At 68.0% G+C, this 10,961-nt stretch overlaps 4 protein-coding genes across 4 annotated transcripts in view; 1 reads left to right on the forward strand and 3 right to left on the reverse strand.

Moving 5' to 3' along the window:
* CHLNCDRAFT_50745 (hypothetical protein) overlaps window positions 1-1,416 on the forward strand; it is a gene marked incomplete at both ends in the record, with an annotated part of 2,812 nt that extends 1,396 nt beyond the window's left edge. The window contains 5 exons of the mRNA XM_005850092.1: window positions 36-128; window positions 353-416; window positions 596-710; window positions 938-1,019; window positions 1,285-1,416. Coding sequence (XP_005850154.1) covers window positions 36-128; window positions 353-416; window positions 596-710; window positions 938-1,019; window positions 1,285-1,416 — 486 coding nt within the window. The remainder of the gene's footprint in view (window positions 1-35; window positions 129-352; window positions 417-595; window positions 711-937; window positions 1,020-1,284) is intronic.
* Window positions 1,417-1,757: 341 nt separating this feature from the next.
* CHLNCDRAFT_142301 (hypothetical protein) lies at window positions 1,758-3,720 on the reverse strand (the record flags this gene model as incomplete). Its single annotated transcript, XM_005850343.1, has 7 exons — window positions 1,758-1,889; window positions 1,974-2,138; window positions 2,273-2,408; window positions 2,707-2,966; window positions 3,062-3,123; window positions 3,240-3,384; window positions 3,499-3,720. 7 exons carry the CDS (start codon window positions 3,718-3,720, stop codon window positions 1,758-1,760), a joined length of 1,122 nt encoding a protein of 373 aa, XP_005850405.1.
* A 319-nt stretch (window positions 3,721-4,039) lies between these two features.
* Window positions 4,040-6,980, reverse strand: CHLNCDRAFT_142302 (hypothetical protein; the record flags this gene model as incomplete). The annotated part of the gene is made up of 10 exons (XM_005850344.1): window positions 4,040-4,114; window positions 4,218-4,334; window positions 4,462-4,664; window positions 4,836-4,947; window positions 5,110-5,327; window positions 5,489-5,600; window positions 5,812-5,886; window positions 6,075-6,305; window positions 6,544-6,625; window positions 6,742-6,980. The coding sequence occupies 10 exons, from the start codon at window positions 6,978-6,980 to the stop codon at window positions 4,040-4,042; spliced, it is 1,464 nt and encodes a 487-aa protein (XP_005850406.1).
* Window positions 6,981-7,801: 821 nt separating this feature from the next.
* On the reverse strand, window positions 7,802-10,701 carry CHLNCDRAFT_142303 (expressed protein; the record flags this gene model as incomplete). The annotated part of the gene is made up of 9 exons (XM_005850345.1): window positions 7,802-7,978; window positions 8,096-8,340; window positions 8,558-8,669; window positions 8,873-9,045; window positions 9,214-9,325; window positions 9,476-9,589; window positions 9,683-9,995; window positions 10,087-10,408; window positions 10,569-10,701. The coding sequence occupies 9 exons, from the start codon at window positions 10,699-10,701 to the stop codon at window positions 7,802-7,804; spliced, it is 1,701 nt and encodes a 566-aa protein (XP_005850407.1).
* Between the last annotated feature and the right edge of the window lie 260 nt (window positions 10,702-10,961).

A 10,961-nucleotide genomic window follows, 5' to 3' on the forward strand; every position in this document is an offset into this window, starting at 1 on the left:
GCGTGGCGCCCCCCCCCCCACCCCCCCACCCCCAGGCGCTGCACCTGTACCAGGAGGTGCTGGACCAGGGTCTGGTGTGGGGCCCAGACATCACATACACCATGCTCAAGGCGGGGCTGGACCTGCAGGTACTGTTGGGGGGGCTGTGTGTGTGTGTGTGTGTGAGCGAGAGAGAGAGAGAGAGAGAGAGAGGGTAGGGGGTGAGAGGGGAGGGAGGGAGAGGGAGAGAGTGTGGGTGGCGGCGGTGGGCTGGCGGGCGCGCTGGCGCGCTGCCGCGGGGCGCTGACTGCCGTGCTGCTGCTGCTGCTGTTGCTGCTGCTGCTGCTGTTGCTGCTGCTGCTGTTCTGTGCAGGCGGCAGGTGTGGAGGATGCGATGATGGTGGCTCATGCCGTGCTGGACACATTCGACCGCCAGGGTGGGTGGGGCTGTGTGGGGCGCAGGGCAGGGCGCAGTGCAGGGCAGGTTGACAGGCCCTGCCAGGGCCCAGCCTGCCCCTGGCAGTTGCGCAGGGGAGCAGAGACGCAGGAGGGCTGCGGTAGCGGCCTGCCCGGCCAGGGCAGGTGCCCCACGCCGCGTGCCGCGTGCTACGTACAGGCCTGTTTGTGGATGTGGAGCACGGCACCGAGGTGCTGATGCTGGCTGTGCGGCGGGATGTGGGGGACCTGTCGCTGGCGCACCGCATCTTCGACAACATGCGCAAGACGCACAGGTGGGGCGGGGGCGGTGGTGCTGTGCGTGTGGTGGTGGGTGTGGTGGTGGTGGGTGGTGGTGGTGGTGGTGGTGATGTGTGGAGGCAGGGGAAAGCACGGGCTGCCCGCGGCCTGTGGTGTGTGCGTGCAGCAGGCTGCCGGCCCGTGCCGTCGCCCGCGGTTGCCGCTCACCCGTGGTGCTGTGCGTGGATGTGTGTGTGCGCGCGTGCGTGTGTGTGGCCTGCAGGGTGCCCAAGACCCCCACCATGTTCAAGTACATGCGGGCGCTGGCGCAGCGGGAGCCAGAGTCAACCGGGAGGCTGATCGAGGTGGGGAGGCGGGGTGGCGGCGGCGGGTGGCACAGCACTGCTGGGCCCAGGGCAGGGCTGGGCAGAGGGGGGGCCGGAGCAGTATGGCCCCGCGATGCTGCAACCAGGCCCCACAGGCCCGGGACTCGACCTCAGCACCCCCACACACACAGCCTGGCGTGTGCGATCCACCACAGCGGCCACACGGCGGTGCCCGCGAGGCTCACGCGGCGCCCCTCCCCTCCCCCTCCCCTCCTCCTCCCCTTGCCCTCCCCCCCACTTCCAGCTGTGCACCGCCATTTGCTCCGACCCCGACCGCTCCGACCGCATCATGGTGATGAAGCGGGAGGCGTACCGGCGGCGGGAGGTGCTGCAGGGAGCGCAGCGCGGGCGGCGCGGCGCCCGCCACAGCGGCTGAAGCCCCGCTCGGGCGGCCCGCCTCGGCCTGGGCCTCTGCTGTCGCCCGCACCCGATGCCTGTTGCAAGGCTTGCGCTGCTGACTGAACCTATCCTATCCTATCACATCACAACATGCCATCTTATTCGGTTTTCTTGGCTGCGTTTCTTGAGTGCAACAAGCAGTAGTGGGCAGCGCGTGGCGGGACTGCTGCCCTGGCTCTGACTGGCGTTGCACAATCCCTGCACTTCTTTCTTCCAGGCCAGGCTTGGCGCCCCGCCACCTGGGCTAGGCTCTGTACAGCTGCTGTCCCGCTAAGCTGCTTCCCGGGGGCGCCTAGGCGGCCCCACAGCTCGCCAGCCTCACAGGTCTGGCCCCCTGGCGCCACCGCCGCCGCCATCGGTGTCGAGGCTGAAGCTGCCGCCGCCGCCGCCGCCGTTGCCCGGCGACAGGCCCAGGCCCGCGGCGGCTGTGTCGTGTGAGGCGGCACGCTCCTGCACACACGCTCTTGGTCCAGGTTAACCCGCACATCAGGAATCCCGCTTGCCTAGGTGCCGCTCGCGCTGCCAGCACCGCACCTGGGCGTGAGGTGGCGGCCCGCCTGCCCCGGCATCAGCCGCGGCCTGCGGGGCATCCACAACGGGCGGCACCTCGTCGGGCCAGGACCCCACCAGCTCCTGCGCCCGCAGCCTGCTGAAGTTGCCGCCGTGCAGCGGCAGCAGCCAGCTCCAGCTGCGGCCCTCCTGCGGAGCACGCGGAGCGCGGGCGGCACACGCTTAGGGAAGTGCCAGGCAGGCAGCGGGCAGGCTCAGGTGCTCAGGTGGCTATTGCTCTGGCCAGCAGGCTCCTGCGCCAACCCCCTCCCACGCCAAGCTACCTGCATGATCAGCGCCTTGGCCGCCGCCTGCAGCGCGGCGGGGGTGGTGCTGGCGTAGGGAGACACGGTGAGGCCGTCGCCCCAGCCCAGCCAGCCCTTGGTGGGCGCCACGGCGTCTCCCGCCAGCAGCGTGCCACTGCATGCACAAGGGAGGGGGCAGCGAGACGCGTTGAAGCGGTGGGCTGAGCAGGCTGCCACCGTGGGCGGGGTGGGCACCATGAGCCAGTGGGACCTGCCTGGGAGCGTGGATGATTGCGATGGAGCCGGGCGTGTGGCCACCGACCTTGATGAAGCTGCGGGGAAGGGGAGAAAGGAAAGAAAACCTGCCTGGCGGGCTGCTGGATGCATGGGGAGAACCTTGGAGCTGTACAGAGCAGCACGCCATCTGCTGTGTGCGCCTTGCGCCACGCACGCCTGCCTCTCCTGCCCCCCACCTGAGCACCCCTCGCGGCAGCCAGCGCAGCGCGCGCTTGGCGGCAGCCCCAGCAGCTTTGGCGGCGTCTGCCAGATCTCCGCCCTCGCCATGCAGCGCCACTGCGCGCTCTGCAGGCACGCCCTGCTGCTGCTCCGCAATAGGGAACAGGCCTGCGGCGATCATGGCCCTGGCAGACAGCAACACTTGGGTCTTGTTGTCCACAAGAGGCTGGGGCGGGTGGCCAACCAGGAAGGGAAGCTCCTCGGCGTGGGCAGCCACCTGCGGGGAAGGAGGCGAGGATGTATTTTGGTAGCGACTGACGGACAGAAAGCCAGCATGTGTTTTCTCGCACGCATGCAGCCAGGGCGCCCCACCTTGGCATCTGGGTATGCCTGCAGCAGCTTGGGCAGCGCTCCGATCGCGTGGGCGTGGGTCACTGCAGCAACAGCAGCGGCAGCAGCAGCAGGCATCCTGCACCCGACACGGCGCCTGCCACGGCAGCAGGCCCGCAGGCGCAACCAGCGGCAGCAGGAACCGCGGGGCATGGCTCACACAGGATGAGGTCCAGCTGCCCAGGCGCCTCGCCGGGCCTCGCCGGCCGCAGCGCGTGCCGCACGGCCTTGAGCAGGCTGCTGGCATGGCTGCCAAACAGGAGGGAGTCTCTGACGCCTGCGTCCACCAGCACCCAGTGGTCCACCTAAGAGGGGAAGTTGGGGCCATGGGACCTTCGGGGCAGCTCCCTTCTGGGAGAGGTGGTAAGCGGGCGCAACCTTGTTGTCAGCCCGAGTCTTGGACCGCCCCTTCCCCTCACCGCCCGGCGCCAGGGCCACACCCCCTCCCGGCTCTGCACTCTGATCAGCGCGGTCTCCGGCTGGTAGCCCAGCAGGTGCTGGTGGCACAGCCGCAGCCCTGGGGCTGCCTCCACGAAGGTGCAGGCGGTGCTGCGCCACTGCCAGAAGAGCAGCAAGCCCAACAGCACGGCTGGGACCAGGCTGGCCACAGCCACAAGCTTGGAACGGTCGGTGGAGACCATGGCGCAGCACGAGGTGCTGGTAGATGCGGCAGCAGGAGGCAGCACCTTGGATGGGGCAGCGTCTGGCCAGGGTGTTGTGAAGAGCATTTTTGTGTGGCCAGCGGGTGAGGTGGCCGCTGATGTGGCGACGGTTGCTGAACCAGAGTCCAAGGGATTACAAAAGAGTACTGTAGTCGTATGTAGTCAAGGAGGGGCACCTCTGGTCAAGAGGCAAAGAATGTGGCACAAGTAACACAAGGCAGTTGGCAGTTCAGGGTCAGTTGGTTGGTTTTGGTAAGAATGCGTGTTGGTGGCACATGTGGGACAGCGCATAGCTGGGCTATGCCGCCACCTTGTCCGCAAAGTCTTCAGCCTGCTGGAAGTAGGTTGTGAGCACCAGGGGAGTGTGCGCCACCTGCAGCGGTGCCAACGGCGTGGTTGTGCGTGAGCGCAGGGCAAGCGGGCGGCGGGCAGCAGGGCAGGATGCATGGGCTGCATCCCACCACCAGCCAGCGCACCATGATGGCATTCAGCTGGAACTTGTAGCCCCCTCCCGCGGGCTTCAGCCCCCCTGGCATCTCCGCGGTGCGCTCTATGATGGTCACCCTGATGAGGCAGCTGGGGTGCTGGGTGACCTGCAGGCACCATGGGTGGGCACGCAATGGAGGCAAGCAACTCATGAGGCAGGGCCGGCTTCAGGGTGCATTGCGCTGGCAGGGCATGCGCGCCACAGCGCAGCTGCTCACCGCCCCCAACACGCACCTGGAAGCTGTGCATCTGTATGAGCGAGACGGTGGCGTTCCACAGCCCGTCCATGAGCGAGCGCTTGCACGTGCACCCCACCTTGCACTCCGCCACCGCCGCGCCCATGCCGAGGTAGGACTTGAGGTAGCCCAGGTGCACGGTGGCCTCGCCCCGCGACCCGGGGCTCTCCTCGGTGCCCACCTGCAGCTCCATCCACGCCCCTGCACGCACGCAGCGGAGCGGCCACCTTTGGGGCCTGCCGCCGGCCAATGCACGCATGGTGGGCAAGGCCGCCGACGCGTTGGGCGGTGGCAGGATCAGGCCTGGGGGGTGGGCGGCCCACGTGGCGTGCCTGGTGGCCTCCCCAGCCCGCCGGCGCCGGCGACCCCCACCTGCCCTCTCTCCCGTGTAGCCCCACTTCTGCTCCACAAAGGTGCGTGCCCTGGGGCGCTCCGCCTTGTAGCGGAACCCCTGCAGCTTGTGGGCCATGGGCTGGAAGTCCTCCTGCAGGGCACAGCACGGCACAGCACAGCGGGAGGGGCGCGGTACACACAAGGCTCGCTCAGATCCTGTCCATCCTCAACCTGAACGTTGTGCCGGCGGCCGCTGCTCTCCAGATCTGCGTCAGATCTGCAGCAGAGGCGCCAGGCGCGCCGCACCCCGCACCTGCATGGCGCACAGCGTGGTCGGGTTCTCCGCATTGCCGGGGATCATGGGCGGCGGCAGCGGCGTGGCCGCGGCGGCAGGGCCATCCGGCTCGGCCGCCTCGATCAGCGCTGCGCGCAGCGCGGTGCCGTTGGCCTCGCTGCGGCCCGCCAGCACGCTCTGCGCCGCCGTCAGCACCACGCCCGCCAGCAGCTCAGCCATGACCTGGTGGCCCGTGTCTGCACGGGGGGGGAGTCTCCCAGGGGCCAGGTGAGGGCAGGCACTGCAAGTCAATACGTCCTGCTGCCGGCGACGAGCACGGCATCCCAGCCACCGCCCTGTCGCCGGCACACATGCCAAGCACACGCGCACGCATGGCGTGCTCCACAGGTGCGCCCACCCGAGGGGTGTATGTCGTCGTCGTAATAGTAGCGGTGCCTGATCTTGGCCCCCGCCACGCGGATCCTGTTGCCGCGCGCGGTGGTCATGCCGCCCTTGTGCACGCGCCCCACCTGCAGGCCGCCCCGGGGGCACACCACATTCCACGTCGGCACCGAACTAGCCTGCCGGCACGCCAGGGGTGGCATGAAACCTCGCTGCAGCGCTCCGGCGCTCCTCCCCACCGCGCCCATCACGGCCCCGATCTCGTCATGCAGGGCTGCATGCCCAGATGCGGGCACCGCTGCCAGGGCTGCCATGCAGTCTTGGCAGGCATGGCCTCACCCGGTAGGGCTCCAGGTCGGCTTGCATGGAGGCATAGAGCGCGTTGCGCACCGAGGGCGAGGGCATGTCGTAAAACTGGGGCAAGCGGGGACAGGGGAGGCGAGCTAGGACAGCGGGGGAATTGAGATTGGGATGCTGCCACCTGTGTCTCCCTGGCGGCAGCACCTGCTGTGCCTGCTGGAGAGTTGCGCCGATGGAACCCATCCTTGGACCGAGTCCTTTGGCCTTGACACCCACAACCGCCTACACACCCATGCACCCACCTGCGCCATGGTGCCCAGCTGCGCCTCTGCCGGCCGGTAGAAGAGGCCCGCCTCCACGCCGTCGCCATCGCTGAAATACCAGGCGTAGTGGTGCAGCATGATGACGGCGGGGGCGCGCCGCATGCGCAGCAGCTTGCGCAGCAGCTGCTCAAAGCCGCGCCGGTTGGCGGTGGTGTAGGGCAGGTCGGGGCTCTCGTTGAAGGTGAACTCCACCACCACCAGGTCCACGTCCTGGGCGGCATGAGGTGGGTGGGTGTGCGAGCGATTTGTGGATGTGTGAGAGGCGCGGGGGTATGTGTGCCCGTGAGAAGGAGGCCACTCATGCGACAGGGTAGCGGGCACGGGCGCTGGCGTGCTCGCGGGCTCGCCAGGCCAAGCAGGGCTGCACAGGGGCAGGAGCTGCATGCTGCCGCCATCCCGCACGGCGTCGAGGGGCTGGCTGGGTGGCGGGGGAGGCAGGCGGCCGCACCTCGGGCACCAGTGCTTCGGCACACACAGAGAAGATGCCGCTAGTGGTGCCGCCGATGCCCTTGTTCAGCAGCACGTGGTCCCTGCACAAGGCGGCAGCGGCAGCATGTTGTCAGCGGCTCTGAACGCCGTTGGCGGCAGCGCCGGCACCAAGGGCGGCGGCATGGCTTGCCTGTGGGGGAAGGTGCTCTGAATGAACTGGAAGAACATCTCTGGGTACTGCTTGCTGACCTTGCTGGCACCCGCCCCGCGGGTCACACTGCCGCCAACTGTGACCGCCGTGATCGGCTGCCCTGCCAGCAGCCTGGCCGCCACCCGCTCGATGCGTGCGCCGCTGCCGTAGAAGGACAGCCCCCGTCGCAGCTGCGCCGCCGTCAGCAGCGGCTTCCAGGGCAGCGGCGGCGGCACGTGCCACTGCGAAGCAGAAGGCAGCGTCATGGGAGAGTGTCATTGTGCAAGGACGCAAGCGCCGTGCAACGTGTCCGTGCACGTCCTGTGTTTAGGACGTCTGTGCTGCCTTGCACTGGCGGAACACGCCAATCTCACCTGTTCAACGGAATTCAGTTCCCAGCCGCCGGTCAAGGACAAAGGCTTCCACCCAAAGGTGAGGCCTGCAGAATGCGAGGCAGTGCATAGTCGAGAGACGCCTGCGTCTTTCTGCCTGTGCCAGATGCCGCCGTACGGGCGGCGGCAGCGGCAAGCCAACAGGTTGAGTAGGTGCGTTACTGCGCTGCGTTTGATTGACGTGTGACGCACCTGGTTGCCTAAAGCAGGTGATGAGCAGCACAACAGAGGCGCCAGAGAGAAAAGCCACCAACAGCTGCCTGCCACCGGTGCGCTTGACAGCTCGTGGGGAGCTCATGTTTCAATGCAAGCCACTGGGTTTTCGAAAAACGAATGCTCGCCCGGTGGCTGCCCAGTTCATGCGCCAGCTAAACTCTAACTCCGCATTCGCACTGCCCCTGTTCAATCGATGGGGCTGTGAGAGCTTTGCCCCACGCCCGGGGCATTGCATTGGCTCGGATATGGCGCGAGCGGCGGTTGTTATGCACCGCCAGCTCAGCACCGCCAACGCCTGCTGCGCATCAGGCACATTCAGGTTGCACTCTCCAGGCCGTTTCCTGTGGCCTGGAGTCTTCAGTGAATTTGTCGCAATAAAATTGGGCATGGATGACGGAAAATTCAGTGAGCAGAAGTGGGACCGCAATCGGGTGGGCGGATGGCAGCAATCGAGTGGAAACATCAGGTGGGCCAAGGGGCTACCGCAGGTTCATGGTTTCCCTGGCCCCCACCGGCACTGTGATGGGGATATGCGCCACCATTATAGCGGAGAGCTGGAACTTGCCGCCTGCGCCGGGCGGCCTGAGCCCGCCGGGCGTGTCGGCCGTGCGCGGCACAATGGTGACCCGGATGCGGCAGCGGGGGTGCTGCGTGACCTGCACTCGAGAGGGGTGGCAGGCAATGCTAGAGGGAGGGATTCAGCAGAGCACCTGACCAATGCTTGCACTCCTGCCAGCCAAACGCAGCCACCCCGCGACGGAGCCTGCACACACCGCAGCCGGGCTTGCCTCGAAGCTGTGAATCTGCGTGAGCGAGGAGCGCTGCGCCCACAGCCCGTCCAGGTACGTCGGCTCGCAGGTGCAGCCAGAGGTGCACTCCGCCCTGGCCAGCGCCATGTGCACGTAGGACCGCAGGTAGCCCAAGTGGACGGTGGCGTGGCGGGTGGGGGCGTCGGCCTTCTGGGCCCCCTCCACAGCCCTCTCCTGCTGCGTGCTGATCTCCAGCTCCACCCAAGCACCTGCAAGAAAGCGTGTGAGACCATCCAGCAGTTGTGTATAGGGTGCAGCCCTAGCTCCTGCTGCTGCGGTCATGGTGCACGCGTGGGGCAGCCAGCGCCCACCGCTCCAGCCATGCCCCTGGAGCAGCGGCGCCCGCTGCCGTGTGTAGCGGCCCTGGCACCAGCCGTGTGTAGCGGCCCTGGCACCAGCCCAGCACCTCAACCAGCACCGGCTCACCTGTGCCACTCCCCCTATAGCCCCACTTCTGCTCCACAAAGGTGGGTGCCTTCGGGCGCTCAGCCTTGTACTCAAAGCCCTCCATGCCCTTAGCCACGGGCTGGAAGTCCTCCTGCAGGCAGCAGGCAGCACGGCAGGCGTACGGACGCCGAGGTTGGCAGCGGAAGCTACCGCATGTGTGCCAGGAGGGTGTGTGGGGTCCCGGCAAAAGCGTGGCGCGACACAGCCCGCCGTGCAGGCTGGGGTGCACGGCCGAGCGCGGCTGCCCAGGCGTGCCCCCTGACACCCGCACGCAGCGCATCTGTGCTGCCGCACCTGCATGGCGCAGACCGAGGTGGGGTGGTCCAGGTTGCGGGGGATCATGGGCGGCGGCAGCTCCTCCGGCGCCTCATCCGTCTCCCCCGCCTCCCCGCCGGCCGCCGCCACATTCAGCAAAGCCGTCTGCACCACGCCCGCCAGCAGCTCGGCCATGGCCTGGTGGCCCGAGTCTGCGGTGCAGGGGCAGGGCAGGCAGGGACGGGACCAGGGCAGCCCCACATCAGCTGGGGGCTGGCGAGGGCGCCGACCGCACGCACCCTGCTGCCTGCCCCTGGTGAAGCCCCGCCCATGCCCGCCAGGCCTCCCCATCCTCACAGCGCCTCCCCCATGCCCACCACCTGCTGGGTGGATGATGTCTTTGTAGAAGTAGTCGCCCTCTGTGCCCGCCTCCGCCGACGGCACCGTGCGGTTGTGCACGGTGACCAGGTTGGGCACCAGCACGCGGCTGACCTGCACCGGCGAGGCACCACATCAGAGCATCGCAGGCGAGGGCCTGTTGGCCCCATCCGCCCCTGGCCTTGCTTGGAGCCGCACCCACCGCGGTGCACCAGGGGCGCCCACCCATCCACCCCGCCAGCATGCGCCCAGGACCAGCAGTACCAGCAGGACCAGGCGCAAGTGTTGCAGCGGCGGGCGTGCCTTGTAGGGCGCCACATCGGCTTGCATCATGCGGTACAGCGCGTTGCGGACGGAGGGGGCTGGGATGTCGTAGTACTGCGAGCAGCACGGCGGTGCACAAGTAAGAGGCGCCACCACGCCGGAGGGGGCTCTTGCCGCTGCCAGGCCCTGACCCGCCGCGCGCCGCACCTGCGCCAGCGTGCTCAGCTGCGCCTCTGCCGGCCGGTAGTACAGCCCGGCCTCCACGCCGTCCCCATACGCATAAAACCAGGCGTAGTGGTGCAGCACGATGACGGCGGGGGAGGCGGGGAGGCGCAGCAGCTTGCGCAGCAGCTGCTCAAAGCCGCGGCGGGTGGGGTGCGGGAAGGGCACGGCGCTGTGCTCGTTGAAGGTGAACTCCACCACCACCAGGTCGGCGCCGGCTGGCACCAGCTTCTCAAAGCACACGGCGTAGATGCCGCTGTTGGTGGCGCCGATGCCCTTGTTCAGCAGCACGTGGTCCCTGTGGGGCCAGGTGGCAGCGGCAGCAGGGTGAGCCGTTTGCGCAGCTTTTCACACCTTCAACTTGACGTTTTGAGGGCAGCAGGGCGCACCTGTGTGGGAAGCTGGCGTTGAGGAAATCGAAGAACCTGGACGGGTAGCCGCTCTCCACGCTGCTGGCGCCATGCCCTCTTGTGACGCTGGCGCCCAGCGTGACCGCCGTGATCGGCTGCCCTGCCAGCAGCTTGGCCGCCACCCGCTCGATGCGTGCGCCGCTGCCGTAGAAGGACAGCCCCCGCCGCAGCTGCGCCGCCGTCAGCAGCGGCTCCCAGGGCAGCGGCGGCAGCAGCGGCGGCACGACGGACGGCCCGCCGCTCTGCTGCTGGCTGGAGCAGCCATGGAGCACGGGTGGCGGCACTCCACTGGTCTGGCATGCTGCAAAATTGAGATGGGAACAAGGCAGCCACGTGAGCAACACACCACGAATCCCCAATTTCAAACCGCCGGGCGGCGGCAGCGGCACTGGCGGTTCAGTCGCCCGCTGCAGCCCTGCCGCGCTGCAGCAAGGTGACCGCCCTGCGGGTCTCGGCTTCACCTGCGTCAGATGGTGGGCTGTAGCCGGGAGCATGCAGGCCGTGGAGCAGCGTTGCAAGGGTGGCTCCTGCGCAAAAACTCAGTGTCAGCTGCTTGATTCCCAGGGGCTTGCGAGGAGGTCCAGGCGCGCCCATGGCGCCAGGACACAACGAAAGGGCGAGCGCTCGCTCTGGCACAGTGTTTCTGGCCCTCGTGGCAGCTTTGGCGATGGGCGGGCGATGAGGACTGCTGTCGCGTCCAAATTTCGCCAATCAGCTGGCGATGGCACATTGAGGATTGGCGAAATGCGGGGGAGCCACCCTTGCGCCTGGCACAGCGCAGCGGCCACATGCGGCGCCGCTGTTGCTTTGTCGGCACTTGCCTCCCTTTTGGGGGACTGGGGGCGAAGCCCCCA

This window comes from Chlorella variabilis, assembly GCF_000147415.1.
Source record: "Chlorella variabilis unplaced genomic scaffold CHLNCscaffold_4, whole genome shotgun sequence".
Lineage (NCBI taxonomy): Eukaryota > Viridiplantae > Chlorophyta > Trebouxiophyceae > Chlorellales > Chlorellaceae > Chlorella > Chlorella variabilis.